General features: G+C 43.4%; 1 protein-coding gene across 1 annotated transcript in view; it reads right to left on the reverse strand.

Annotated features, from left to right (window-relative positions):
- Positions 1-371: 371 nt before the first annotated feature.
- Positions 372-25,032, reverse strand: part of PDLIM4 (PDZ and LIM domain 4) — a 98,251-nt gene continuing 73,590 nt past the window's right edge. Inside the window, exons 4-7 of the mRNA XM_005311487.5 lie at positions 19,864-20,042; positions 14,698-14,855; positions 7,791-7,911; positions 372-5,985 (exon numbers count right to left, since the gene is read on the reverse strand). Of these exons, the coding sequence (XP_005311544.2) occupies positions 5,781-5,985; positions 7,791-7,911; positions 14,698-14,855; positions 19,864-20,042 (663 nt within the window). The 3' untranslated portion in view covers positions 372-5,780. The remainder of the gene's footprint in view (positions 5,986-7,790; positions 7,912-14,697; positions 14,856-19,863; positions 20,043-25,032) is intronic.

Genomic DNA, 25,032 nt, shown 5'->3' on the forward strand with positions numbered 1-25,032 from the left:
AGATACAAGCTTTCAAGCTACACAGAGCTCTTCTTTAAGTCTGGCCTGAAGAAGAGCTCTGTGGAGCTTGAAACTTTCACCAACAGCAGCTGGTCCAGTAAAAGATATTACCTCGCCCCCCTTGTCTCTCTAATATCGTGGGAGCAACACGACTACAACAAGACTGCAAACACAATAAATCAATAACATTTCCCAAAGGAAATCTGCACCGAGAACATGTACCTTCTGTTTATATAATGCATACCCTGTATCCACCTGCGTTTGGACACTGTGGGAACAATATGCACACGCGCTGCATGCCCTAATGGGACAACAGGGAGCTTCATTGCTCGATAAACCATCAACCCAACTATAAAGAATGTGAGACAGGAAACTGACAGTACAACTTTATTTTGTATTTCATACAAACGCTCTCCCCCAAATGCTTTACAGAGTTAAATAATAGAGTTAACAGACACTTACGGTATTTACAAGGTTCATTCTTGTCACTAGCCTGGTACGGCAGGTAGAACAGCAGTCTGGTTTTAGTCATTTGTTACGAGGCAAATAATGTAAGCGAAATGGAATCAGTCCAGGAACTAATTTACCACAGGATATTATCGTGTGAGGTGGCTCCATTTTTAAGCTACTCAGGGGAGCAAATGAGTGGATTACTCATAAGAAAGAGTGGCCATGAGACAAGTGTATGGAAATTTTGATTTGTGGGAACTTATTTGCAAATGAAAAGAGAGGTAAGTTTGAATCCCTAAGGTCAGAACTTGCCAGCAGTTATTTATATAACAGCTAAACGAGACCACTGAGTATGCCTAAGTGAATGGTTTGCTTGATTTATACATTCAAACGCAAGGGTAATGAAGCAATTTATGAATGTCTAAGGTGGTGCCTCATGTTAGTGTTACAACACATCTGAAGAGTATGCTAGACACCTGCAGTGTGAAAAACCGCCTTAGAAATGGAGCTGAACAGGAGACAGAGGTGCTGGAAAGTGGTAGATGGCCCAACCTGACAAATACGTCGTTCTCACAACAATACATTTGGAAAGCTGGGTAGGCCAGTCTCATAGTACACTTCCTCCTGCCCAGTCAACTCTGCACTCAATCCTGTTTGTTCAGAAACTTCCATGTTCTGCTCTATGTCACTATGCTTCCGACTTATTGCCAGGTCCCCATATGATTATTATTACACGTGCCTATCAGGCATTAACTATCATTCTTTGTTGCCACAAATATTTGAATAATGAGAAAATGGGTAAAGGCCTGAAGAGGATGTTTGACTATTTATTTCTCTGTGGGAACCAGAAGGATGTAAAGTATCTGTTTCGAGTCAAGCAAATCCAATGGGCACACATGCTTGTGTCCCGCACCTCATATTACGCAATGGCTTTCTGAGAGAGGGCACTTACAATAGGGGAAAACGACTTTACAATCTTAAATCTTGGTGTTTGATTAAAAAGATATTTCATGATTAAAAAGATACCTTCCATCTGAGTATGTCAAGGTGCTTGACAACATGAACTCAGCTTCACAACAACCATATGAAGAAGTCTTACACTCATTTTACACATAGGGAAACCGAGGCAGAGAGCAGGGTTAAGTGACTTGCCCCAGGCACGACTGGCAGCACACCCCATATCTCTTGACTCCTAGTCCTGGATTACCATGATTTCTCATTAAGCAGACAATTAGCTAAAGGGCACATGAGAAAATGAACATGAACTTTTGAGTATCAGCGGGTAGCCGTGTTAGTCTATCTACAAAAACAACAAGGAGTCTGGTGGCACCTTAAAGACTAACAGATTTAAACTTTTAAGCGGAGCAATAAAGCTAGAGGAAATAAGCCACAAGCAGCATTTATAGAGGAAGTGCAAAGAGACCAATTGTCAGCGATGATACATCAGCACATAAATACCCGAACACAACCCCAAAACCAGGTAAGGCAGGTGCCCACTTCACAAAACCTATTATAATCAATTACGCCGGGCCCAGTAAGCCGGGCCGAGGTTAATAAACCAAGTACAAATGAATGTGAATGACAATTGCAACGTAATACACTTCCGGTAGTGGCGGGCAAACACAGTACAATAGTATTTTATACTTGATTAGGAGTTTAGCAGTACAGCTAATCATTTACAGTTGTCCAAAGTATTAATGTTCATATGGTCCCATCCCTTAAGAAAGACTAAGCATATGTAAGAGGAGACCCATACTTAGCTATCTATGCGACAGAACCCCCTTATGTTACCTGGACCGTAATCATTAAACCCGCTCCTCACTGAAGGGAGTTGCAAACCAGGATGTGGATGGATTTACAGACCTGATGTAGGTTTTGATGGTGAGCACAGGATAGTAAAGGGGGAAGGGTATTTTCCATTACCAGGAGAAACACAGTGCATCAGTGCCATGGCCTTTTGTCTCTTGGGACGAACACTGGGTTCAAATCCTGAACAGATCACAAGTGAAAACAAGCTACTGTCTAAACCACATTATAAAACTACTGCTCCATTCTGCGGGATGGGTGACTTTTGTTTGGGGGAAGTTCAGGCCGGGCATGGAAGGTGCATTGTTGCTCAGGATTAAACTGCATAACTCTGAAGAAGGGGAAAAAAAAAAAAAGAGCCAGCCCTTATTTACCAAAATGTCAAGCTTGAAGCCATGCTATTAGGGTCTCATTTCCTCTAGCACCGCTGTAAATCACTGATCCCCGAGTGAAACAAAAGCGAGAATGGACATGCTGCTGTCAGCTGGAATGACCCGCACTCTCTCACACAGAGAAATGCCCTCACCCTGCCACCAGAAGAATTCCTGCAAATGAGTTAGACCTACATAAACAGTAGCAGCCAGACTTGTCTGCGCTGCTGTTAAGTGGCACCTGGACTCAGGATTTCCTGACCCTGGCTTCTCATGCAGCCTGCCAATACTACAGCACATTCCGCACTAGGAAACCTTGAATACCAGCGCTATGCCAGCAACCAGTTTCACCAATACACGGTTAACCATGTGTCCCATTTCTACCTCCCTCCTGTGATCCATCATAGCTTCAAACAGAATAAAGAATATGCCACTCAAACCCTCACAGCCTCTCTGTGTCACCGGGTGATGTAACAGCCATAGGAAGGATGATTTCTACAGGTGATTTCTATGCCTAGCACTAGCCAACAGATCTTTTTTTCTGACCTTCTTCTGAGACCCCATTTCTCAGACCCCTTTTAGGGAAAACCGACAGGAGAAAGAGGGGCAGGCCAGTTGCCCCATCTATACTCTTTTGTGCCTGCCCAGAAGAGGCAGCTGTGTATCAAGAGTGCCACGTTTTGCTTACCTCACAATTCTCTGCACTAAGCATGGCCGGCTCCAGGCACCAGCGACGGCAGCAGGTGCTTGGGGTGGCCAATGGAAAGGGGCGACACGCCCGGATCTTCGGCGGCAAGTCCCTCTCTTCCTCTTTGAGCTGCCGCCGAAATGCTGCCAATCGGCTTGATGATTTTTTTTTTTTTTTTCACTTCGCCGCTTGGGGCGGCAAAAAAGCTGAAGCTGACCCTGGCACTAAGGGGCTGGTGGAGGGGAAAGGGACTACTGCTCCGAGGCAGAAATAGCACTCCCCCATCAGATAGTAACTCTTTTTGATATTGATCAATAATGCTGTCCTGGACTGTCCAATTCAAACCACAACACATTCTTTTCTGGGGAGTGATCAAAACCTATGATCTGCCCGGAACGGAACTGAACGTTTGCACTGAATGTTTTACTAGGAGCCGCGTGGAATGCCGTGGGGAGGTCTTGTGTTTCTCAAGAGTTACTGTTGATGCTCTTTAACTGCTAAGAAAAAGACCAGAACTATAACCAGGATACGGTAACCCTGGCAACATGCAGTTCAATGTTCGGCTTTCTGACACAGAAAAAAGGTGATTTGTTTTCCGTTCTGTTCTTAAACCACGTCTATGGTTCAAAGGTCAGATATTCCAGCAAGCTGAGTGTCTCCAACCCCCACTGATCCCAAAGGGAGTTGGGGGAAACTACAGTCCACCAGTTTTCAGTGGAATGCATTCTACCGCTCTCTGAAGTGCAAATTCAATTCAGAAGGGTGGACTAATCTCATGAGCTGCCTAGTGTATGGTGGTTATTGTGGCAACTGCATCCTACTGCCTCTTCCAATGGGAGAGATCAGCAGCAGCACACATGACCTTTCTAAAAGAAAAATGTTTCCAGGCTTCTGATTTTTAATGTGCTGGTAATGCAGGGGTAAGGTTTCCAAAGCAGTGCATGGGGGAAATTGGCCACATGGCTTCCATTAGCAGGAGTGGCAATCAAGCAGCCAAATCTCAGCTCACAGCTTACAAAACGGCCCAACGTTCAGCCAATACTGGATATCAGATGCCGTTCCAGCAGGATGCCCAAGGAAAAGAAAATCCTCCAAACACCAGAACAAAACATCTCTGCCGACAAAAACCAAACATTTCCCCCAAACAAAAGGGAAACCAAACCTTGTTAACGGCTCAGGTTTGCGCTGAGCAGCAGTGGGCCCGAATCTGATCCCACTCACTCTAGACCAGGAAGAGTAGCTGCATTTACCAGTTCTGATGTAACTTGCTAAGTTCTTGATGGATTTTGCTATTAGTTCCACAGCTGTGAAATTACAGAGAGCCAGGATGGCAGGTAGTTTTAAGAGTTGCTGTACAATTCTAGGGGCCACTGAAAACAGCAAAAGTTGGATCAGACCTGTGATGAACAAAAACAAAGATACCTTTTGCTGGGGGAAGAACAAGGCAGTCAAACTTAGGAGCTGAAGACCAGTTCAGGAATCACCCAGGCAGCCCCAGTACTATTTCGGGGTCCTAGGCATTAGATAACTAGAGAATTCCAGGAACTATAAGGAAACACAAAAGCAAACCTTATAGCACAGGGGTTCTCAAACTGGGGGTCGGGACCCCTCGGAGGTCATGAGGTTATTACATGGGGGGTTGAAAGCTGTCAGCCTCCACCCTAAGCCCCGCTTTGCCTCCAGTATTTATAATGGTGTTAAATAGATTAAAAAGTGTTTTTAATTTATAAGGAGGGTCGCACTCAGAGGCTTGCTATGTGAAAGGGGTCACCAGTACAAAAGTTTGAGAACCGCTGTTATAGCAGAATGTAGGTGCACAATCCTTTTTGATTGAAACCTGGATCAGGTCTGCAGATCAGGTCAATGCCATGTCACGTAACTAGTGAATTTCACTGTGGCTGCTTTTTAAAAAGATCATTTTTGCCCAGGACAGTCATCTCTGCTTAATATCAGATCTTGTCTGAAACTCTCTCCACCCCACCACCGTGCTGCATTGCAGGAACATAGCTTCCACATGGTCTCAATGTGTTACTGAAAGGTATGGATCTAAAGCAATGCAATAAAAGTTAGTTTCTCTTGTTAAAGTGCCTTATTTCCTTTGAGCTTTTAAAATGTTTTCCTTACATTTTAAAATGAAAAGAAAAAAAAGAATACTGGTTTTATATGAAACATAGTAGAACATTAATCAGTATTTACACAGAACTTGGACAAGGCCATGGCAGAACTTATTTAAACCCCCTCAGCATAACAACCCAAAAGCAGAGCGTCAAAAGGAAGGAAAAAATCTGTTCATATGCTTTCAACACCATCCCCTTGAGATCCCTAGGGTAAACCGCTTTATCTCTGAATAGGCATTTTACTGAGACGCTAGTAATCGGAGTTGATTACAGACATATTTTAAAACTAGCGGCGTGCGTGTGGGTGGGCGAGTTGCCTTTTGACCTCTCCAGGAATAGAGTATGCACTTAGACAAGTTCGACTTTTGCGTTTGGATAAACAGCAACAACATCATATCCTTCGGGGGGCTTAACCCTTTCCTTTGCATGCGTTTCGCAGTACAGCTGCTCCTCGATGAAGAAATATCCCCTCTGCTTCAGGTTTAGGCCACAGTCATTGCACATGAAACATTCTGGGTGGTAGAGCTTGTCCCGAGCTTTGACAATGGTCCCTCTGTTGAGCGTAGGAGAGAAGACAGATTACACACCAAGCTGATGTCAAAAGCAACAGCGAGCGCACTCTGGAGCAGTTTGTTCCACTGCCCAGCATAGCAAAGAAACATGAACGTAAATGGCATTTAGTGGCATTTTGAAGATATCATTTGACCCCTGCAACCTCTTCTGCCTCGGTCTCTAACACCCCCTTTGCTCCCCCTGCTGGCCATCTAAAATTCCACGGTGAAAATTCTCTCCCTCAGCAATTACTCCTATCATCGCAATCTCTCCTTCAAGGGCCTGCTCCCACTGATGTCAGTAGGAAAATCCCTGTTAATGTCAGTGCCGGAAGCCCTGGACTGGCTCCTCACTGCCTTCTGCATCGAGTTCTCCTCAGCTTCAAGGTGCTGCTCAACTCTCCTCTCCATCATGGTCCCCCCAGCTCCTTTTTTGCACCACCCACACCTCTCAACCTGGTGGTCCTCTTTGCTTCCTTCTTCCATGCCTGTATCCACAGCACCTCCCACATGGTCACTTTTGCCTGGGACACTCTTCCCATCCCAGTGTGGCACTTCTGCATCCGCTACTTCTTTACATTCTTCCTTGAAAACCTATTTCTTTCTGAAAGCCTATCAGCATTAGGCTGTCCCTCCACCTCTGCCCCTCAAGGGCCCAGGTGGGTGAGGTAATACTGGACCAACTTATGTTAGTAAGCTTCTGTAATAAAGATATTGCCTCCCCCGCCTTGTTGACTTTTGTCTGACTGTTTAGGGTTCATGTCTCCCTCGTGTTCTGTACACCCAGCACTTCCCCAGAGACACTTGGCACCTTCCAGGATTGGACCTTGAAGGGGATATGTACATGGTAAGCCCTTTCCTACTCTTGTGGGTTGTTGCCTAACAGCCTGAATTCCTTACCCCATGCCTTGGCATGACGCTGGGTCTGGAGCAACAGTTCTCAACCTGTTTACCATTGTGGGCTGCAAGCCCATGGGCTGCAGGTTGAGAACCACTGGTCTGGAGTATCTACATTCAGCCAGGATGATGGCAAGGAGACCTGTCTGTGAGAGCAGGGAGCCATCCCCTTAGGCTAAAGCATTAGCCTTTCACATGCGAATGTCTACACGAGCCATCTGTGGGAGATCTCCCACCACTGCGCTCCCCCCGTGATAGCAAGGATGGAAACATGAACACGGACAGTGCACAGGAACTTTTACCATGTTGTCAGAAAGCCCCACTTGGACTCGCTCTAAATGACGTATTCTGCATACAACATTGCAACAGTGGGAGCTTTCTCAACCCCCTTCTTCCCCCCAAGCCCCCTACCACGCAGGCTAGTCAAGCAGACAAAGCCCTACAGACTCTGCAGTCATCTACTAGGACTGAACAGAGCAACTTCAGCATGAAAAACACTGGCCTCTTCCACTTGAGCCAAATGAGAACTCGGTTTGCTGTGGGATAATAAAGGGCTGTAATAATGTCTGGGGCCATTCACACGCATTAGGCCAGTTTATTACAATAAGCATGGTAAAATCATATGCTTCATTAGAAATCATTGACACATCACTGTACTGGTCATATTTCTTTGCATCTTGAAAAGGCAACCCAAACTGTACTGGGGAATGTCACCTTATTCCAATTTTATATCTTGTGTACAGGTCTGGCTGGCAAAAAATATGAAGATTTGGAGAACTCTGCTGTAAATATTAATAGAGCCACTTCTATTAGATGAATACCACAATAGAGGTCTTGTGAATAGTTAATTGTCTTGTTCCACTGCATGGTGTTATTGACCTCTAATGCTGTGGAGAGATTATGTACTTACACGATCCCATTTCCACATCTGGTGCACTCAGGAAGCATCTGCAATCCAGACATGGCACCACCAAGTTTTGATACTGGAGATTTGATGTTTCTTGGGCCAGTGAGTCGGTCGAGTTTTTCACCTGCCAAGAGTTTTGAAAAGACACAGATTAAAAGTTGACCTCTATTTTAGAGGACTGATGTGATGATTCTGCCTGAGAAAACATGATATATATATATTGCAACAGAAAACTCTTCTTGCAATTTGCGTAACAAAGAAAATGGTGGGACCAATCAGACTTTAGCAAGTTCAGCATTTAAGTTCACAGAACACTGATAGGCTCACATAAATCCATTGTGCATCATAATGAAGCCAGCAGGGTTAGTAACTAACTGCTCAGAATGGTAGCAATGAAATGGCTGTAATATAACCATTGATTACCACATCACCATCTCCTCGTACATCCTCAATGATCTAAACAGACACCATCAATCTAAACAGACCAGGGCTGAATTTGTTTGACAGACTTTTTTGGGAGCTAAGAGGCAGAGATGGGGAGAGAAAAGCAAACTGGTGAAATCATAAGAGAGCAGAACAGAGGGAGTGCGTTCTATCTGAGTAAGATTAGATGTATTGTTTTTTATATCTATGACCAGTCAAAGAGAAGAAGATTAAAACCTTTTGGAGCACAGGGCAAACCAAAAAAAGAAAGAAACCAAACAATAACACAGTTAAGTGCATTTTTCTTCTTAGGAGATTTATTTGTTTTATTACATCTGTCGTGAGTCAGGAAGACTTTTGTGAGCCTAAAACAAAAGTAAAACAGCATGTTAGAAGCCGACTTTTTTCTTGGCATTACGTTTTGTTTTACATCAGAGACCAGCCAAACTAAAAGGAAGCAATGAAAGCTTTATGCATAGTGACTGGCACTCTCTCTCATATATGAGCATATGAGTGTGTGTGTGTGTGAATACATATATACACACAGAGAGAGAGACAGAGAGAGAGTATACATATAATGAGTGTTTATATATAATGTATACACTCACTCACACAGATACGTGTACATATTGCCAAAAACTATAAAACTTAACAACGTACACGACTAACTGCGAGGTTTTCCAGAATCCCGTCGCCCACCAGATCACAGCTGCAATTTTGAATATGCTCATCCAAGCCCCCATTCAGCAAAGAACTTTAAGCATATGCTTAATTTTAGGCATATGCTTAAATTTCACTGATCTCCATGGGACTTTAGCACGTGCTTACGAGCTGTGCTGAACAGGAGTAAATACTCACCACACAGCTACTTTGGAGCGTTAATAGCTTTGATTCTGCCCTAAAGTGCCTACTACAGCTTAAAAAAATTCTGTGTATATAAAAGTTAATTCTTAGCATTTTAAATCAACCAGGGTATCATTCTTCCAGGCTGTTTATTTAACTTGTCCCTATTGTTACAAACAGATTCACAAAGTATATTTCTGACTTGCATTACTCAGTGGTGCGTCCCTTTCTTTTTGCTTAGAATTCATTTTCCCAAATGATTTGGGGATGAGAGAAGCACCTCCTCTTCCCTTTTAGAATAAGGACGTAACAGGTAGGACAACTTGCTTTGCTTTCAACACAGAAAGACAGATCAGTGCATTTCAGCTCCAGCAGTTACCAGCATGACTGTACTTTCATCCTTATAGAAACCGTTTGCAGTTAATGTAGAGGAGGCTATTCAGTTATAGAATTAAGAGGTGAGCAAAGGGCCCAAAAAACTGTCTCCCTCCCAAAGTCAGGGTGTTTTTTTGGGGAGGGTCTTTTAATCATTTCTCTGTCTTTGCACAGTGACAGAATCTTAGCCATTGACACTGAGCCAAAGCATGATTTTACCATCAACTAAGATCATGAAAACCAAAGACCCTCCCAGCCCCCCACGAGTAAAACACAGTGTTAATGTTTTCAGAAAACTTGGAACAAGACAGTCCCTCGGTCTATGCGTGACTGACTGCCCAAGCAACCCACTGAGACTGTTAAACCCAAGAGGCCTCCAGTGCGCTTGGCCGGACTCAAGCAGAACTCGTTTGCTGAGATTTTCTGTTGAGCATGGACTGACACAATCGCGCACAAGGTCAGACCTCACAGCACTGAGAGACGCTGTATTTGAGCTATTCATATATTCATTTGCCAGCTTTTAAAATATCACGCTACGCCTGAAGCTGCTCCTGTTCCTAAGCTAGGGAACTGGGATAACTTTGACAGAGTGGGGATAGAGAGAGATTTTAAAACAAGGCAGGATCTTCGAAACTCTCACCAGAATGCTAGGTCCTTTCCCTCTGTTTCTGCAGGCACAGAGCCCCACAATAATTTATGTTCCTCAGCGAGGCAGCTACTAACTTTAACTAAACATTCTTGTCTATGCTTTGTGGTTAGGGCTCATCTTTCATGGTTGAGGGGCACCCATTGAGGCAACTGTTATGTTTCTTTACAAATCCTGTCAGATTCCCAGCAGGAAACACTTCTTATTAGAGGCACAGTGTGAGGCCAATCATCATAAAGAAAAAATACTGCTTCTGGCAGGAAAATTTTCCATATCCCCAGTCCTTCATGTGAACTACCAGGTTCTCGAAGACTATGAAGATCCTGCCTTTAAAGATCGTGTACACTAGTCTTGAACCCAAAATGTATATTTCTTCTTTTTTGTATTTATTTTTAAAAAGGGAGGGAAGGAAGATTTGAAGAACCCTGATACGAATTTTAAAAATGTGCATCATTTAAAAAACAACAATAAAACTAAACCTCTTAAATGGAATCTCTAGTACTGAGACTCCCCAATACAATAACATTTCCCTAGTGCACCAGAACCCAGAAGTGAAATAATTTACCCCAAAGTGAAAGGGATTAGTCTGTTTCCATCATCCAAGCTGAGTGAAATGCAAAAGACACTTAAATTAAAAAAAATACATTCAGATTTTAAAATGTTTAATTTTTAATAACCTATGCATTTTATGCTGACAGAAGAGAGTATTTCATTTTTAATCCTTTACAAAATGAACCTCAGTAACTTAACAATCAATGCTCCTGGCCTGATTCTGTGGCTGCAAAACTTGTCAGGGATTCACCAGCCTCATGTAAAAATCACCAGGAGAACAGAACCAGGTGTAAAGTAGGAGAGAAAAAAGGATGGCGTTGGCCTAGAATCAAGATCTGAATTCTCCAGCTTGCTGACCTTTTGGTTGGTATCTTTCATCAGTTTTGTAATTCCAGACTCTGACAACACTGTGCTGCCATGTTACCAGAGGTTGGCATTATAATAAACTCCATGTGGGAGGGCAGGGGGCAGTTCTTCAAAAAAATCTTTTTAAATAGTGTTGCCCTTTTAAAATCTTGTAAAAGCAAGGCTCCACTGTTCTAGTTACGTCTCATCATGAGAGGATGAAAGAAGGGGAGGAGACAACAGTCATTTACGAGCTTCAACTCCAGCACTTTCTACTCGCTTCTTCCGAATAATGAGGTTCTTGGGTACGTACAGTTGTGCACTGTCAAAAGACCCAAAGGCACAATCGAATCCTGCTGTTACTGCCAGCTAATCATGCATTTGCCCTGCCAGCCTAGAATGGAATAGAGCGTCTATGCCTAGGAGTCCCATGGCTAATCTCATATGTCGCGCTTTTCCAAAAGTAAGTTATTGGCCCTTCTCCTTGCCAACATAGCCTAAGAAATGTAAACGGCTGCTAGGGTTGAAAAGTGATTTTCCCAAAGATCATAGCTTTTTCTCAGGCCTCCCGCACGCACCCAGGCCTGGCCTTTGGGATCTGTAACACTCATGGCCACACATTCTTCCATGTCTTGGAGGACATCAGGTCACACTGTGGGTGTGGGTGAGCAGTGCCACCTAGAGTGCACGGATGATGTTTTTAGGGCTCCCACAAGCTCCCTCAGAGCCACTTGCCTACAGCAGGGGATTGGCAGTAACCCAATGATTGTAAAGCAAGGCGGTGATATTCGATGGAACCCAGAATTATCTGCCTGCCAGACCTGGGCTCAGTGATACGGACACAGTGGGCAGTGCTTTGGGATGGTGGGGTGCAGAAAACTGTTCTGCTCCAGCCAACTATGGCCACAATGTGGCGGGCGGAGAGACTGCCAGCCCAAACACCAAATAACATTGGGCCACTCTGTAGCACCTCTTTTCTTCAACTCTCAAATGGCTTTGCAAACATTTGGGCCCAATCCTGCTCACCACTGGAAGTTGTGTTACTGATTTCAGTGGGTACAAGATATTGCTTGTCATGAATTAAGTCTTGCAATAGCCTAGTGGGGTAGGAAAATATTCTAAGTAATTTTACTCACAGGGAAACTGAGGCACAACAAAGCTGTGTTACCAACTCTGGCAATTTTATCCCAAGCCTTGCAATAGTTGTTTTTCCTTAAAGTCCCAGCTCCTTGAGTCATGTGGGAATATCAGTCTTTTTGCAGAGAAAAGCTTGAAAATTTAAACCCTAAAGGCCCAAAACTCACAAAGTGAACAAAGCATTTATTGTTTAAAATCTCGTGGCTTTTTAAGACAATCTCATAATTTTTTCAGACTGGCTCATGATTTTTGTATGGTTGGAGACGAGTGGACAACGTTCAGCTAAAATATGGGCTTTGTTACGTTCTATAGGAAGCTGGCTGCAGGACTGTGAGTATAACTGAGACCGCTGACTCCCATGATTATGTTTGTTCATGTAAATGCCATTTATTTAAATAGAAAAGGTAGGTGAGGTCATATCTTTTATTGGACCTTCTGTGGATGAGAAAAACAAGCTTTTGAGCTTACACAGCCCAATTCTTCAGGTCTTCAGCACCTGAAGAAAAGTTCTGCATAAGTTCGAAAGCTTATCTGTCTCACCAGCAGAAGTTGGTCCACTAAAAGATATTACTTCACCCACCCTGTTTCTCTAATATCCTGGGACCAACATGGCTACAACACCACTGCGTACATTTATTTAAATAGGCGACTGATATTCTATTAATTACGCCCCCAATCATTTCTAAAATATTACATCTGTATGGATACTTCTAGGAAAACAGCCGCAGTGTGCATCCAATCTGCAAACCTGGACACCTTCCACAGGATGCCCAACGTCTGAGTTTGGATGCAGTAAGCACACAGCTGCTAATCTGGGCTGTGTGTTCAAGTACCCAGGTTCGAAACCGCCATTGGGGCATTTATTGCTGGAGACGTGTTCGCATGTCCAGTCATTCCAAGTCTCAGCACAAAGGAGGTGAGATTGAAAACAACAGGAACCAGAACCGTCAGTTTCCGAGTTTCCTTTCAAAGTGCTTTCCAGGCCTGTGGAATGATTCAGTAGAGAATTACACAGAGGCAGTCAGCCAGGTCTTTTTCTCAAGGGATGATGTGGCTCAGCCCAGAGTGTGGAGTCTAATCCTTCCACAGGCAAGAAGCCAATATATGCGCACCTGGGCAATAACATGGAAAATCTGAGCAGAGGTTTGCCAGTGACCAGGTAATGCCTTTGCACACTGTCACAATCTCATTTCCCAGCATCCACATAAACAATGAAAGCAGATGAAGGTTGCTGGCCGGGTTAGTTGCTGAAGTGGTTGTGGCCGGTGGAACTGGAGTGCCAGGAGCATGTGTGAACAAGCTCTCTACAATGGAAGTGCAGAGGAGGTTGCTAATCCTGTTTGAGAGCTTGTGGAAGTGGGAGAGTCAAAATCCAGTCTTTGAAGTATCCCAGTACTGAACCAAAGACATTCCTGCCCAGTCACACACCACATGCTTTATGTGGAAGTCTACAGCTCTGCGTCAAGCACTAATCTCTTTCAAGTGGTCCAGACACACCAAACTGGGCTGGATGAAAGCAAGGCTGTGGTTTTGTTCTCAAGTTCAATACATTTCTTTCCACATACTTAAGATCAGTGTCACTACATCATATCAATTGAGGGCAGATTTCAGCTGTCCCAGCCCATGTGTGCAACTTAAAGGAGACAATGCAAAGAGACCTTCCTCACTTGCGCCTCTGCCACAGCTTGGGTGGGTGCTGTCTGGTGGGGTTAGCCCCCTGACATAGCTAGAAAGGATGAAGAAAGAGCGGTCCAGTGGTTAAGGCTCTGGCCCATGACTTGGCAGAGCAGGGTTCAAATCCCTGTGTGACCAAAGGCAAGTCACTTAACCGCTCTGAGCCTCAGTTCCCCATCTGTAAAATGGGAATAACAGCATTTCTCTGTATCAAAGGGGTGTTATGAGGACAAATACACTAAAGATTGTGAGATGTGCAGATACTACAGTAACAGGCAGCAAGCAGTGGAGCCAACTCTTGCGGTAGATGGGCAAAGAGTGTCATGGCCTTATATCCTGTTCCCACTCATCAGAGTAGCTGGGTACAGCTGCAGGGGGATGTGTGACTACACTCGGCTGAGGTTCAAAGAGTGGCATTGCTTCTTCTTCATTGTATGCTCCCCAGCATAATTCTAGCAAAGTCAGCAGAAATTCTCCCAGCCATTCCTGTTGCACTGTACCACAATCTGCTCAGTGTTGTAAAGCCAGGATCTGGCCTGCTCTGATGAGTGAGCACCATACAGCTAACTCTGTGGGGAGCAGTCACCTTAGTATCAAAGCACTGATGTTCCTAGCTTGGAAGGGCTTTTAACTTGTATCTTTGGATCATAAAAAGAAATCATTCTTCCTGTTACACCAGCACAACCTCATTGAAGTCAACAGGATTGCTCCAGCATAGCTGTGAAGAGCATCTGACCCATTGACTCTATCATGAGAAAAAGAGAAGGCGTTGAAACATGTAGGTTTTCCCTCTTGTAGGGCATATTATATTCACAGGTAACAAACTGATTTAGAAGACAATAAGAATTAGGAGGCTTGGGGGACCCTTTGGAAAACTCCGTATGTATAAACAATCTGAGATGCTGTCTTCCTTACCATTCTCTCCGGCTTCTAACATGCCCTGCAAATACCGGAACGATCCAGACTGCTTAGGCTCCGAAGCTGGCTTTTCATAATCCTGGAGCATCTTGTACACATCTGACTCCATGTCAATCCCATTTCTGCTTCTCGGGAGAGGTTTTAAAGGGTCGGCACTATTTAAAAGCAAAGCAATGTCAGATGGTAAGCAGTCATTGCATTCAGGGGAGGAACAAGATTTCCAGTTAATTAGGGATGGGTGAACTCCATCGGGTTGGAAGTTTTATGAGCAGCCCCAAATGTTCTGTGCTTCACCAAACAAGTCTGCATTTCATTAAGCTTTTTCACCCATAAATTATATCCACGTTTATTTTCACAGCAATTTAATTAAATCCCCCATTCCCATGTTTTCTGCCTATAGCAAAGCTTGCTCTAGGGAAACAAACATGCAAACCATGAAAGATAAACTAGTATGTGGCTTGCTCTTCTATTGTGCAATATAACTAAGACTTGACCGGTTACCAAGAGTCTTAGAAAAAGGGCAGTTGCTAAAAAGCTTCGTAAATTACTGTGCCACACATGGAATGTACTGAAAAAATTCATTAAATTAATGACTCAGTGCTATGGAAGCCACCCATCCATCGTTAAATGACCCGACATCTGGGGTATTGTTTTGTTGTTGCCAGCCACAGCCCCTGTGGATATGATGTTATCTCCAGTGAACGCATCTTTCTAATCCAGTTTCCTTCTGGATAATTCTGCATTGAAAAGGCCAATGGTATTTGTCCCAGAAAGTCCAAGTGTTAAAAAAATAATAAAAATACCACAAAAATGACCACTAAACAAATTGATAAAACACCCTCCAAACTTCCTATTTTATCGCATTCTCCCCCATGTTCTTTGATCCCACATTGTCTGTTTAGATTGTAAATTCTTTGGGGCAGGGGATTGTCTGTCTGTGTTCAAAGCACCTAGCACAATACTGGGTGCAATTGAAACAAGCAATATATAGTAATGAAGGCCCTGATTCAACAATCCATCCTAATACAGCAAAGCTCTAAAAAGACATACTTATGTTCCATTCACTTCAAAGAGACTTTAGCAAATGCTTACGCATGTTGTTGAACAGAGAAGGTCTTAAGCATATGTTTAAATGCTTTTGTTGAACTGGGGCCTAATAGCATAATATAGCACCTGGGGGCAAGGAGTTTGTCTGTAAAGTGCCATGCACGTCAATGTCTTTATAAAAACAATAAAAATAGCCAGAGCTCTTAATCCCCGTCAGACAGCCGAACACATCTTACTCATCATCTGAATCACTGTCTCCACCAGCATTGCATTCATGCCAGTACATAAATCAAACAAAATTCACTTTCAACAATGCATTTTCTGGAAGTAATCTGGATCTCAGACTCCTGCTGTGCCATAGGTGCCAACTCCGTGGGTACTCCGGGGCTGGAGCACCCATGGAGAAAAATTGGTGGGTGCTGAGCCCCCACCGGCAGCTCCCAGCTTCCCCTGCTCCAGCTCACCTCTACTTCCTCCGCGAGCGCGCCGCTGTGTCCTGCTTCTCCTCCCTCCCAGCGCTTGGGCCGCGAAACAGCTGTTTCGTGGGGCAGGGAAGGAGGGGGAGGAGGGGGAACGTGGTGTGCTGGGGGAAGAGGCGGGGCCGGGGCAGGGATTTGGGGAAGGGATCCAATAGGGGCAGGGAGGGGGCGGAGTCTGGGCGGGGACTTTGGGGAAAGGGTTGGAATGAGGGCGGGGCCAGGACCGGGAAAAAGGTGGAGTCGGGGTGGGGCCAGCGGTGGGGAAAGGGTGGAATCAGGGTGGGCCAGGAGTGCGGGGGGGCGTGAGCCCCACCGGCGCCAGAGAAAGTTGGCGCCTATGTGCTGTGCCCAACTTCTGTTTGGAATGTGCACTTGTTGGTGGGCAACTTAGGAACTCAAAGCTAAACCTGCAAGATCAGACAAGCAGGACTTGATTTTCTAACATTCTAATGGGCAGTTAGTGATCTCTTCATCAAGTCAGCAGTGGCAGGACTGGATTGGTCACCAAAGATGGAGATGCCATTATATACAGTAGAGGAACAAGATCCACAACTAATTAGGGAAGGGTGTACCACGTACTTCCTGGGGTTTAAGGTTTTGCAAGCTGCCCCGGGTGTTCTGTGTGTCACCAAACAAGTCTGCATTTGATTAAACCTTTTCATCCATGCATTACATTCTAGTTTATTTTCACAGAGATTCAATTAAACTCCCTTTCCTCCCGCAATGTTTTTTTGCCTATAGGGAAGCCTGTTCTAGGGGAAAAATGCAAGCCACAAAGCAATCTATGCATAATTCTCTGAAGGTTGTGATGCCCATGAAATCTTGAGACAGCGAGCTGAGCTGTTGCTGCTGAGAATCGTTGAGTGCACATGGGACTGCAAGTTGTTGCAGCATCTACCACCAGTGACTTGAACCGGACTCTACAGATTCTGTGCCAGTTGCTCTGGTGTCCTTTCCGCATGTCTGAAGTTCCCTAATTACCTCGTTATAGTGCTGTCATCTGTCAAGTCATGCATTTTCAACTAGGGAGTAAACTTGTGTTTTATCAAATCCAGGCAAATCACATACTTGGAAAAGACTGAGTTCACGACCCAATTCTGAACCTATGAATGCGTTCAAAATCAAGCACAAATGCATTGACTCATCACTAAAGCTAATCCCCCTGTTTTTAGCCAAGGTATACAAAGCCACAGTCTTCTCTCAGTGATTCCTGTGCCATCTCAACAACTTCAGCATCATTAATGTCAATGAGGCTGTACAAGTATAACAGAGGGCAGAATCTGGCCCATCAAGTCCCCCAGGTGTGAATTAGTACAGACACACAGTACTCAACAATCTGAAAAAGCTTCTTCACCACTGGGAATTAATATGGGCATTTTTCCTAGTTCAGAACTAATGTATGACATAAATAACCAACAGCCTCAAACGAAGATACTCCAGTCCGCAAGCTGGGCTGCATCAAAGTTTCAGCTATTCATCTGAGCTGTGTGTGGCTAGAAAAGTGTTTGATTTTCTATACGCACTAATATACCACAGCCTGCCAAACAGCTGCATTGACCTAGATTTATAGTTGTCCCAATTTATTGGACTTAGTTTTGTATGAAAACCATAATCCCAAAATCTGCTCCAAGGCTTCACTTGGAAGACCAGTCACTGTACAACAGCAATCATAGCTTCTACGGGGCAAAAACCTTTGATAAGTGTCTGGTGGACAAACACTTCCTTAAAACAAGATACTGAAGTTTATGACTAACTCAGGACCATTAGCATCATCCCACATTGGGATCTCATCTGGTGACTGCTACCCTATCCAGTTCCATTAGCAGTAAAAGGATCTGAATCAGGTAGGTTCCAAATTCAGTAGTGATATAAATGATGGGGTAAGTTATACAATGGGTGTCAATCAGGCTGGCTGTAATGCCTGGCTGTAATTGATGAACTAGAGTAAAATGTACTAGTTTGGCATTAAGTGGACAGGCAAAACAGGGGGTTGGACTAGATGACCTCCTGAGGTCCCTTCCAACCCTGATATTCTATGATTCTATGAAAACAACTTCAGCCAACGTGATATCCACACCAGCTTGGCATCCTACAGGTAAATTGGGAATTGTGTGGGGATAGGTAGAGTGGGGGAGATCTTGCTTTTATTTCACAGCTTCCTGTTAACTGTTTGTCCTCCTACACAAATCCCTTCTGTCCCCCAAACACTCAGTTACATGTTATTTGCGCATCTACGAAATGCCTAATTGGTGAAATTTATGCCATTTGGCCACTGACATTACAACATGTGTAAATTACAATTTGTGTAATTGGCACCACTGAATTTGGCCCACAGACTCTCATGGGTGTTACCATTGATTGCTCGAAGAAGCATTTTGCTGAAACTTGCCTTGACCCTTTCTAATGAGCACAGAGGAACATGCCTGCCTCCACCTTTGGAGAGTCTGCAGAAGTTCACAGAGGTGGTTACAAAAATCCAGAGTCTCTGACCCATTTGAAATCCACACTTGAAGGGCAACTGTCAACTTAGATTTTTTTAACTGAATACTTAAAAAAACCAGTTGCTGACAGAACACGGTTAAATAGCATGTTCTGATTTTTTTTTTTTAAAAGATGCCTTTGAAAATATTTACCTTGGTTCATGTACATAAGGGTTTTTTTCATCAAAGGAAAAACTGAGTGACTATTTGGAGGAAACTGAGAGTGATTGTAAACAGCGTGTTGTCAAATGTACAAAATAAACTTAAAAAATAGAGAAAATCATTTTTACTGCCAATATCTGTCGGTTATAGTTAATTTAGGTGTTACTTGGAAGCATAATAGGTACACCATTTTCAGACAAAAATGTGGTTTTACCGAGTAGGAAACTTCCTTTTAAGAAAATGGCCAGTCAGACTGTTCAAACGTACAGATTATTGACCAGTTTTACTGACTACAGAGAAAGATGCAAGTACCCAGTCATCCTTGCTTATAGACCATCACTGGTTGTGTTGTAGTTCAGTTATGTGATGGCGCCAATCAGTCATTTTTCCAAAATACTAATATGTTAGGCCAACATAAGCTAAACTGCATGAAGAGAACTTTTGCTGTAGCAAAGCCGTTTAGCTGTGGTTAGTATAATGGGGTTCTGGTCCACGATGGGGCTCCTAGGCACTATGATAATACAAATAATAACAAATATCCAGCTACCTTGGTATAACATGCTTATGTATTGTACTGAGTGCAATAACGGGCAAACAAACACCAACCGCACACAGCATATACCTACATAAAATAAACAAACACTGACTGCTGCTCCCATATGACATTTTGATTAGAAACTTGAACCTTCAGCTCCAAGAACCCAGGTTCCTCAAGAATGTGGGATGGCTGCCATCTTCACTGGCACATTCAAAATTAGACCAGGAACCTCCAGAGCTAAAAGCTCTGCAGCTTGCGCTCAAAAGCCAGTACGCCCTATCCATGCTGTACCAGACGTCTATCCTTTACGGACACGGCACGGAGTGGGGACCTGTTATGTAAACCCTTCTCCCCACCCCCCAAAGCATAACACTTTATATAAATTGCTATTTAACAATGTCAAATTCCATTATTAACTGTTAGCAACATAATCCTACGATCAGAGTTTTTCTCACACCTGTGTGGCGAAGCAATATGGAGACCACTCATCTGTGCTGGCAAACTGGATTCCACATTGTTATTTGGATACAGTCGCGTTGGATTATTGTACTGTAAGTTCAACATCTGTTTGTTGTCAGTGGGGCTCCCGCCGGGAGCATAGGACACTGGTCTTCGGCTCTGAGTGGGCCCATTATCCTAAAAGAGAGAAGAAACAGAAAACGGTGAGGTACATGGCCCCAGTACTAAACAGCCACTCCGGCTATTCTTCGCAGCCTAGAACAGCATTTCATTTGTTGTTGTAAATAAGCAGCGGAAGAGAAAGAAATTCACCAGGAAAAAGGAAATTCACTTTTGACCCATAATTAGATCTTGCTGAACCTGTACAGCTTTCATTGGTCTGTAATTAAATAAGCTTGACTGTTTCTCAATATTCAGCCATTGTTAATTATTTCGCATTTCTTCATTTCCCCCATATGATCCAGATTTATCTGTCCTGTGAAGGAAGAAAAAGGGGCATGACTCACATTTCAGTTATACCTTTTCACAGTACAGTTGTGCACTGTTCCGATTTACTCCTGATTCACACTGGTGCAAGCAAGATCAGAATCAGACCCCTGGGCTATGTATTCAGGTTACACAAGAGCCCAAATAAAGGGCCAGATCCTGACACCCTTTCTCACCTTGAATAACACCTTACTCCACAAATAATTTAATTCATTTCAATGGTGCTACTCTTGAAGTCAGGTGTTACTTGAGGTGACTAAGGTGATCAGAATTTACCTCAAGCTAATCATTTGGTATCTATATTTATATTTTTTTGCTGGCTTTTTAGTGCCTGAGTGAAAATTAACATTTTGCAAGGCCAAACCGATGGAGGATCTGGTCTCTTTGTGGTATTTCCACCAAACAGGCACTGAAGCATTGTAAAAAGACTAGTTTTCATGTTATTTCAGCTATACGAAATATTAACAAAGGCTGTAAAAACTACGGACAAATATTTGATCCTGCGCACACCAGAAGCTACAAAACACATCAGAAGTAACATTTACTGCTAGAGGTGCTCCCTGCCAAGCAAGCTGTACCCATGTTTTATCTCCTCTTTAATATCCTGCTTTGTGAGCTATCAGTAGAAAGAAGAACCGTGGTATATTGACAAGGAAAGACAGGTTATTTCATATCCAATTATCAAAAGCAGGGTAAAGCAGCTGAAAACCAAAGGGCAGTACTCTTCCACTTGCCCTGTGCTTGTTAGTTCCATTTGTGCTAGTCAGGTTCATGTCTGTATTGACGGAAGAATAGACATTTACAAGAGAGACATTTTAATTGTAATGTATTCTGGGCTGGGCTCCAGGAGCTACGTTGATTTATACCAGCTGAGGATCTGGTCCTCAGTTTTCAACATTCTTGTATATTTAAGGCTCGTGAAAAGCTAAGGAGAAAAACCACATTGTGACCAAGTAATGGAGTGCACAGTTTGGGTTCTATTACCAGGTTTACTTTTAACTGAAATCATCCAATAAATGCTAATTAGAAACAAAAGTTTATCACTGGCATATAGAATGAAATAATTTTATGTCCAAGTATAGTAAAAATTAATTGGTAAGAAAAATAAAAACAGACCCAGCTAGAGGCAAGGTTTTTAGCATCCAATCCTGAAATTCTTCCTCAGGCAAAACTCTTAACAATATCAGTGGGATTTTTGCCTGAGTAAGGAGAGTAAGATTGGGGATATATGGCCTGATCCTGCAACCACCTAAGCACGTGAGTAACTATGTATGTGAACAGTCCCATTGGATTCAGTGAGACTGTATGTATGCATGAAGTTACTCATGTGCTTAAGTAGTCGCAAAACTAGGGCATTCTTTGTAATAGCATTACATTAGAGACATTACATCGGAGACATATGGGGGAAATAATTGCTTCCAACATATGAGATCAAATTATCTGTTAAAAATAATTCATCTGCTGGGAATAATATTTCTGTTTTTTCACCCGAATGATTCTTTAAAAAAAAAAAAAAAAAAACATCAGGCCACAATTTCCAATTCCCAGATTTACAGTATTATTTTAAGGGAAATAAAGCAAATACTTTCTACCATGCCCCAGAGGGGAAAAGGAAGGCCATAAATGTTTGAGGGAAAGCAATAGTGTAAATTGGCCAGATGGTAAATCGTTTTTAGTAAAAAGCCATTGGTTCTTTGGAAGCCAATCCTGTAAATGTCTATGTCAAATAGGTCTGAAATTGCATTTCACCCCAAGGAAATTGAATGCTACCCTTTCCTGAGTCAGATGAAGAATGAAGAAACCACAGAGCAACAGACAGAGGCTAGTCTGGGTCATGTCTAAGGTTTGACACTTCTGTTTTACATGGATGAGCCACTCAGAACTATGGGCCAAACTGTCCCCTGACAGATGCATGTGCAGCTCCCAGAGAAGCCAACACAAATACAACATGTGTGTCCATGGGAGAATTTGGATTTAAATTATTTGGGCTGCATGTTTCCCTCTACTATGGAGTAGAATGTATCTGTTTTGAAGAAGAGTGCAAGTTATCTGAGAGCATTATGCCACTGACCCAGTGCATGCTCTCACTCCATCTCCGCCCCATTGTAGGTACACAGTGAGTAGTTAGCGCTCTGCCGTGATGGGGTGTGCTGGAGGCAGTGAAACCAGGCTAGCCTGCAAACTCATCTAACTTTAAGGGTTCTCAAGAGTAAATCTGCCTGGGGATTAATTCTTGTTCAAGCAATATCATCTTCTCCCAACCATCTTAACCCTTCTCCCTTGCATGCGGGCACAGAGGGAGGGGATCTTCAGTGGCACAGCTCCTGATGGCATCCAAGCAACCATAGAGAGGAGCTGGAGAAGAATCCTTGTTACCTTTTGTGCAGGTATGGGATCCCTCTCCTTCTTGGTTGGAAGAAGCAAAGGAAAGACTTTCCTGGGTTGACCCCACGGGGTTTCTAACATTTGTTTCCCTCCCCCCATCTTGTCCTTTTTTCCATACAAGGGATGATTGGGGCCTTTACCATTAAGGTAACATGGGATCGTAATCCATTTCTGGAATAAAATGCACTTTAAAGTGGGCCTAGAAAGCATGATCTCCTGGGGCTCCTTTAATCTGAGGCAGTTTGTAAACTGTCAGGCATTCATTTCTGTTGAACAAAATGATGTGTAAATCAACAGCAAATGTGTCTTAAAAAGCTAAAAAATATTGCTTTGACACTCTCCAAAGTGCACAGAAATTCAGTGTTGGACACAGATTTATTCAGTCTTGTGGGGGCCTCCCCAACTACGCCCGGTTAGGCAGTGCAGTCTTGGAAACATTTCTGTGTGGAGTGGTCTCAGTTTGGTGATAAGCACAAATGGTTGTGAGGCCATTTGACAAGCAATGATGTCCCTTGCTGTGGTTTTGTGGTTGAGCACCGACGTGCTGAGCTCTTGAATATCTGGCCACTTATTCCGTTGACAGAATAGGAACTGACCCCTTTGGAAAATCTGTCCTGAGGGGTTCAGGAGAGGGGCTATAAGAGGCTGGCTAGGGGAATGCCTGTGAGAAGGCAGGGCTCTGTGCCCAGGTGCTGAGGTCTCCTTGAATTCCACACTGAGAAGGATTTTTGTTTTTCTCCAGATGCCTTTGCTTTGTTTGCATTCCTAGTTATAAAGATTCGGAAAAACCCTTGCAAGACTGCTGTTATCTCATTTCCTGCTGACTCACCCCAGTAGCTCATGGGGCCCTTCTACTGTAATGCTCTCTCCAGATTCCTGTCTTCTCAAAGGGGATTGAACTTCTTGATTGCATATTCACTGGAAAGCTGAGTCCAACTTCTTTGTTTTCAGTCTGCCATGTCACTTCCCTGCAGTCACAAACAATGAGCCTTTTGTACCACATGTAGCCCTGGTGATGTGAGGGCTGGGATTCATTTAATTTTAGTCACTACTAATTGATCTGTAGTCATTATAACCATACACGGTATGAATTGTTCATAAGCACCTGCCCTCTCTGCTGTTTACAAGGCTCTGCCATTCAGACTGACTTTTAACTGATAGCACAATGGTTATTTCCTATCTACTTAAAACCTTGGCCAGTTTTCTAGAATTTCACCTGTGGGTAACTGCCAAGTGTTGTGCCAGGGTGAAGTGAAGGAATTACTGGCTATTGGGAGGTGCAGAAGACTAGTATTGTTAGGAGCAACCACGCTTTATACTCCCTTTCCAGGGACAAGGTAGGTATTATCTTTTTTTTTTTTTTTGGACCAACTTCTGTTGGTGAGAGAGAGAAGCTTTCAAGCCACACCTTGTTTCTCTAATATTCTGGGACTGACATGGCTACAACTACACTGCATACTCCCTTTCCACTCAGGATCACTCTCCTGCCCCGGTACATGCTCTCACTGTGACCCGCTTCCCTTCACTGCCAGTTCTCAAACCCTTCCTCAGAGCCTAGAAGCTGACCTGATGGTGTCTCCAGACCTTGAAGATCAAGGGACCGATTCCAAGTCCTACTGGAAGATTTCAATTGGCTTAAATGGGATTGGGCCAAAATGCACAAGCGCATCTGGCATTTTCTCTCCCCGCACTGGAATGGGTGCAATAAGTTCTTTGAGTAGTTGCAGTCTTTGATGGGTTTATTTTCTTGGACCACGCTGCGGATTCAGGCTGTGGCTTAAGAGGAAAAACATGGAGAATATTCAGTCTTCTGGGAGGTCACTTGTCTTGGTCTTTCTTGGTTGTACTCCTTCGGTTGCCTGGATTGGTTTCAGACTCCTTTCTCAGTACCTGTCTCAGAGTTTTCAATGAAGGCCATGCAAGATTTTACATAGTACAAAACAGTCAAGCCTTAACCCTTAGAGATCCAGATTTCTTTCCAGTTCAACGTTTAAGATTACAAAAATATCTCCAATTTGGTGGCTAATTTTCTTTACTCTGCCAGCTTTTTTCTGTTCTATAGAACATATCCTAGTTAGAGGAGTTTTTAAAAAAAATTCTTATGGAGTTTCGCTGCTAAGAACTAGTTTTATCAAAGGGAATTCTTTTGGTCTTCAAGACAGAAGCATTAAAATCTATTTTCTCATGCTAGCCTTCCAAGATCAATTATAAACCACAACAAAATCTAATGGAGTTTGTAGCTGGCTTTTGGGATTCAATGGAAACTGGCTTGTGGGGCTTCTCCCTCATGATTTGT

Source organism: Chrysemys picta, chromosome 8, assembly GCF_011386835.1.
Source record: "Chrysemys picta bellii isolate R12L10 chromosome 8, ASM1138683v2, whole genome shotgun sequence".
Taxonomy (NCBI): Eukaryota; Metazoa; Chordata; order Testudines; family Emydidae; genus Chrysemys; species Chrysemys picta.